The 6,000-nt window shown below is 42.6% G+C and overlaps 1 protein-coding gene across 1 annotated transcript in view; it reads right to left on the bottom strand.

The window, feature by feature from the left end:
• HECW1 (HECT, C2 and WW domain containing E3 ubiquitin protein ligase 1) overlaps positions 1–6,000 on the bottom strand; it is a 436,289-nt gene that overhangs the window by 148,164 nt on the left and 282,125 nt on the right. The window contains exon 7 of the mRNA XM_034640683.1: positions 4,694–4,863. Coding sequence (XP_034496574.1) covers positions 4,694–4,863 — 170 coding nt within the window. The remainder of the gene's footprint in view (positions 1–4,693; positions 4,864–6,000) is intronic.

The following is a 6,000-nucleotide window of genomic DNA, read 5'->3' on the forward strand; positions in this document are numbered from 1 at the left end:
CTCGCCACATAGGCACTCTGAATAAATAACCCCAAACTCTTCAGTTGCTGCCATTTTCTATTTAACTTCTCTGTGTGCCTATAATCTTATAAGTGCTCATTACATCCATTCAGGAAAGTAAACAGACCTGAAAATCAAGGAGAGTTTTCCCTGGGTGAAAATAGTTTCTAATGACAGCAATAATAATAAAAAAGAGATCCATCAACATGGCAGTCTTCTTTAAAATTTTTTTTAGTTGACATTACATTTAATATGTATTTCTTTCCATTTTCCCTCCTCATTTAAAAATTCTGATGGTAAAAAAATAAAAAATTAAATACATAAAATTCTGATAGTAACTGTATTTTCTAAGATTTAGCATGTTTTGATCAGCAAAAACATGTTTTAAGTTTGAACTTGCATAAATTTGAAAAAATCATGTAAGATTTTAATGCAACATTAACCACAGAAATAAATTTAGCATTTAAACTATACACTAAAGGATATTCTTGCTCTCAAGTGCAGGTAACTTCAATTACTTCTCACGAATGTCCTTTATATGTTAGTAGGTATCTACAGCAAGTAGGGCAGTTTGGTTCTCACTTACTGGCTTGCATAGAAATTTAAAGATGTGCGTGAATTCTGTAGGAACCGGGAATCTTCATTTCATTCACCAAGGTGCAATGTGGAGACCCAGAACCCAACATTAGGTTTTGTTTGTTAGGAATAAGAGAACCAAACCATGACAGACTATGGATTCTGGGAAACAAACTGAGGGTTACAGAGGGGAGAGGGGTGGGGGGATGGGGTAACTGGGTGATGGGCATCAAGGAGGGCATGTGTTGGGATGAGCACTGGGTGTTACACGCAACTAATGAATCATTGAACACTACATCAAAGACTAATGATATACTATATGTTGGCTAACTGAACATTAAAAAAAAAAAAAAAGAAAGAAAGAAGAGAACCAGGCTGGATGTATGCAACTGGAGTAAGCCCAGCCCAATAGCCATCACGTGTCTGTGTGCACCATGAGCTCCAACCACATGGTATTTCTTTCCTTTTTTTTTTTTTCCAACCTCATGCCATTTCTATAGAGTTCCCCAAGTGTTGTGAGATGCCTTGGCAGTTTTGCACATGCTGTTCCTTCTACCTGGAATGCCCCCATCTCACTCCCCAAAAATGTCTCATCACCCATCAAGACCTAAGTCCCACAGCACACCATCTGGGAAGTCTTCCCTCAGTATTCCGCTGCATTCTGTCCATACCTTGATTAGAATATTTATTTCATTGTATTGTCTTCTTCTACCAGCCTGACAGGTCTTACCTATCCATCATTTTTGTTCCTTCCAGAGGTTTCTATTTCTGCTACAGATAGATACTCAGTAACATTCCTTAACTTAATAATCAGCCATAAGAACTTCACCTGGCTTTCCCCATTAACTAGTTCTCGTTAACCCTTCAAACTTACGCTCTAGAAGAAGTAGCAGTTCATATACTTAGCTGAAAGACCAAACTAAACTTCTGATAACTGCCTTCAGCCGTATCATCCAATGCTATAGATTTAAGCTTTATTTTTCCTCTGAAGGGGAGGGGTTTTACTGATCACTTTGATAGAATCTATGGACACTCTCTCCAGCATTTATCCACAGCCACCTATACACAAAACCAGTCAGTATCAGGCTCTGAAGGCAGATGACTTGTTTCATAGTTTGGTTCTGCCATTTATCAGCTATGAGACCTGGGGAAAATTACTTAACTTCTCCGTGCCTTGGTTTCCCCATCTTTAAATGGGGATAATAATAGTACCTATCTCATAGATTGTTGTGAGGATTGAGTTAATCATATAAAATGTCTACACTGCTTGGCATAGTAAGTCCTGTATACAAGCCTTATATACCCTATTATTAGCAGGTTCCAGGGACTGGTGGTGCTGAGAAAAATTGGATATGATTCCTTCCCTTGAGGAGTTCAAAGGCTCACAGGAAAGACAAATGTGCAAATAAAAGACAGTATGATAGAGGTCTGGACAAAGGGGCAGAGAGGAAGAGGCACTTTCCTCTGGAGGCCTGGGGTGGGGGGGTCAAGGAGTGGCCTGCAAGGGAGGTGCTATTTTAGCTGAGTCTTGATGGACAAGCAGGAGTGCTGGTTGGATTCTTTGAGAATGTATATTTTAGGCAGATGTGAGCAAAGACAGTCTATGCGGCCATGTGAAAGCATGAGGGGCAGTGGGGGACAGCAGTTACCGAGAGTGGCCTTAACATAACATCTGAGGTGTAAGGTACTGGGAGTGGAGCTCAGGCACATTGCACACACTACAGATTGTTTTATCCAACACCCGTGTTCAACCCCCTTCTCCCTTTGCTCTTCGTACTATAGGGTTGGGGAATCGAAGCACTAGATTTTCCCAAACAGGGGACGGCCTGTGACAGGTAATAGGGCTTTTGCTGGGAAGGGTTTCTCTTACAGAATAAAAATGCAAAGCCTTACAAGGAGAAGGCTTTTTGTCTTTTTGCTTTCTTCCTACCTGGAACTCGACTTTGAGGCTTTAAGACAGGAGGGTGAGAGCCATCTGCTAACGGTGATGTGGGAAGACCCAGAGAGCTCCAGTCCCTCGTTGCTATTCTCAGTAGCTGCATTGCCAGAACCACCTCCCTCTGGACTTCTTGTTGGTGAGAAATATCACAGCTGGCCCCACTTCCTCTAGCTTAGAGCCCCGTGCACCTGGAACTGACACTAGTGGTAAGCAATGCTGGGACAGCAAAGTCCTTGAACGCTCTGCACAGAACAGCATTTAGGGCTTGAAAGTACAGATCTTCAGTCTAGTTATTTGATGTTTAACTTGAGAAATCAGTTCTCCTCAGTCTGAGCCTCATCAGGGAGACATGTGGCAAAACCTATTTTAGAACACCAACTTTATTTTTTTTTACTTATTTAAATTCGATGAATTAACATACAGTGTATCATTGGTTTCCGATGTAGAGTTCGGTAATTCATCAGTTGCATATAACACCCAGTGCTCATTACATCACGTGCCTTCCTTAATGCCCGTCACCCAGTTAAGAAAAAAAAAAAAAAGAACACCAACTTTAACCACGGGATGCTGGATAGAATGCAAGAGGTCGAAAGCAGAGGACTAGTGAGAGTTTGCTAGGATCCTTCCAGAGTGAAGTAAATCTTAATTAAGACTCAGAAATAATTTAGGAACTTAAAGTGGATTCTAGCTGACATTTTTAGACAAAAAAACATTCTGATGGTGCTGGGTTTCTGAAATGTTCTTTGAGACTTATAATACCTTTATGACTAAATGTTTTAGAACAAGTTGCTCTCAAGTTCTTCAGAATAGAGAAGCCTTTTTTTTTTTTCATGTACTATAAATTCCCGTGGCATCTTGTATTATCCCCAGGAATGCAGTGAGGAGACCAGAAATAATTGGTGAGAATAGCCAGGACTGAAGGAACAAATAATTTAAGATTCATTACTCCATGCTACTGGTACTCTCAGTGCTTTAGACTCTGTTGACAACCAAAGTAGTAGGTAGTTTAAGTGCAATTCCATTTCTTTTACGTTGCTCTAACTTCAAAGCTGTAACGTTGCTCCTCTGTAAGGCCTGAATCAGGGTTAATTAAGCCTAGGAAGTGGGTGGTGTAATTTAAGAGACAATGAACAAGACTTGCCCCCAAATATCTAATTACACTTCCTAGTTCAAGGCTGCTTGACAAGTCTATGTCAGAGATGATCTACTCTAAAGAATAAAGGAAGGAAACCTGACCAAAGCAAGTGCCTTGGGTAGGAGTAGCACGTTCCCATCAGTAACAGCTTGATGAAGGTAAACTGAGGCTCAGCTTGAGGATGATTGATTTCTGAAATCTACACAACTCGTAACTGACCATGCTTGGATTTGAACCAACGTTTGTGTGGCTGCAAAGGTGTGGTTTTAATGCCAACATTATGCGGTAGCCCCTCCCGTGCGTGCCCTGAGCCTCCCTGCTTCCCAGCCCTCACAGAGAGCAGATCACACCCTCAAGCCAAAGCCGGAGAGTTAGCTGCCAGATGGGTTGTGACAACTTTCTGCCAGTTCTCTAGGAGACGACTTAGTCACTGCGAGACCAAGCCTGACAGGCATGTGGCTTTGCTGAGGAACGTCCTCACCTGGCGGAGGGACACACATTGGGGAGTGGGGATGGGCCTGCATGAGACAGGACAAACCGTTCGATGCTCCAGCAAGTTCTGTCGCACCGTTCAGAACAGGAAGATGGGAGGCACAATTAAGATTCATGTTTATTTAAACCAAACTGTGTAACTCCCAAGGGTATTCTAGGGCTTAATGATTTCCCTGTCCCAGGAAACTGGCAGTTTTAGAATCTCTGGAACTGGTCTAGAGGGACACATTTAAAATTTGGCCCTCTTGCCTAAGGACTGCACACGTAGGAAGAGTGTAAGAACGCTTCTCTTCCTTCTCCCACACAGAGGTAGAGAGAGAATGTCTTGCTTTCAGAGGCAGGTTCTGAACCAGATGAAAAAGCTACAGCAGGTCTACCGAGACCCCTGAGTTACAACCCACAGAGAACGCAGCTCCCTTCTAAGATCAGACAGCCATGAGCTTAGCCTCAGTCTGGGGCTCCAAGAAAGGAGGGCATGGCATGTGGGCTGGTTCACGGTCAGTGGTTCCGGTTGCCCACTTAGGCTTCTTCTCAGGGCCCACAGTACTCACCTCTGCCTGCCAGATGGGGTTCACGGTGTTGCCTATGATCTTGGATCTCCTCTCCTGTCCATGGTGTGGGAGCGCAGGGAAGATGCTGTGCTTTCCAGGCTGAATGGAAATCTTCAGGTAAGGGTCCGGGTTGAAAAACATCCCTTTCTTCAACCCCATGGCCTGGAAATCTATAAAATTAGGCACATTTTAATTTAAATGTGTTCTGGTGAGGGGAAAGATCATATCAGGCTTTACACAAGGAGAAAGGTCCATCTGAGACATGGAAAAAAGTCTTTTCCACCTTTAGACTATTTTCTACCTCATTACAACTATGGACTGGTATGTCCACAGAACCCATTATATGGAACATTTACTGGCATGTATAAACATTCTTTGTCAGAAATCAATACAACTGGTATTGTGGTCACTATGGGTTTTGAGAAAGGATGGTTGGCCCTTCCAGCACTCCTCAGGAAGGTTGGGGTGAGGGCCTGAGGTCACCTCAGGAAACTTGGTGGACACTGAGGGAAGAAATCCAACAGAATATTCTATAGGTCTAAGTGAAAATTCATCTGCAAAGTGGAGATGTAAGAAAACTCAGGGGTGTAGTCTCACAATGAATATAGTAGGTCTATCCGCCCATGTCTATGTGGCAGAACCAAAATGGGAACAGATTCACAGAAATTTTGTCTCCTTCCCCAGCCCCATGCTGCCCATCCTGCATGGCGTCCCTCTCGTGCTTCAGGATTTCACTGAATTTTGGTTAATGAAGTTTCCTCTCAGTTTCTGGAACGTAGCTGAGTAGTTTTCCAGGCTCCTGCTGTTTCTGCAGGTTTGTACAAATAATTGTTATTTCTCAAGCATTTCAACAGGAACATAAGAATGGCAAATCAGGAGTTGTTGGCTTTCTGCCATAGTAACACAAAAGGATTGAGTTTCTTCTTCCTTTTTCTTTTAACTTAGACATCTGCTAATGTCATCAACTGATCTTTTTTTTTTTTTAATAAAAGGCTTCATTTTGAGGGGGGAATTGTAGGTTCACAGCAAAATTAAGAGGAAGTACAGATTTTCCCACATACCTCTTGCCTCACAGAGGCAGAGCCTCCCCCATTATCAACATCCCCCACTAGGGGCGCATTTGTTACAGCTGATAACCCTATACTGATGCATCATTATTACCCAGTCTATTGTTTATGTTAGCGTTCACTCTGGCGGTGCACATTCTATGGGTTTTGACAAATGTATCCATTATTAGAGTATCATACAGAATATTTCTACTTCCTTAAAAAATCCTCTGTGCCCCACCTCCCCCATCCTCCCCCACC

Source organism: Ailuropoda melanoleuca, chromosome 1 (genome assembly GCF_002007445.2).
Source record: "Ailuropoda melanoleuca isolate Jingjing chromosome 1, ASM200744v2, whole genome shotgun sequence".
In the NCBI taxonomy this organism is placed as follows: Eukaryota; Metazoa; Chordata; class Mammalia; order Carnivora; family Ursidae; genus Ailuropoda; species Ailuropoda melanoleuca.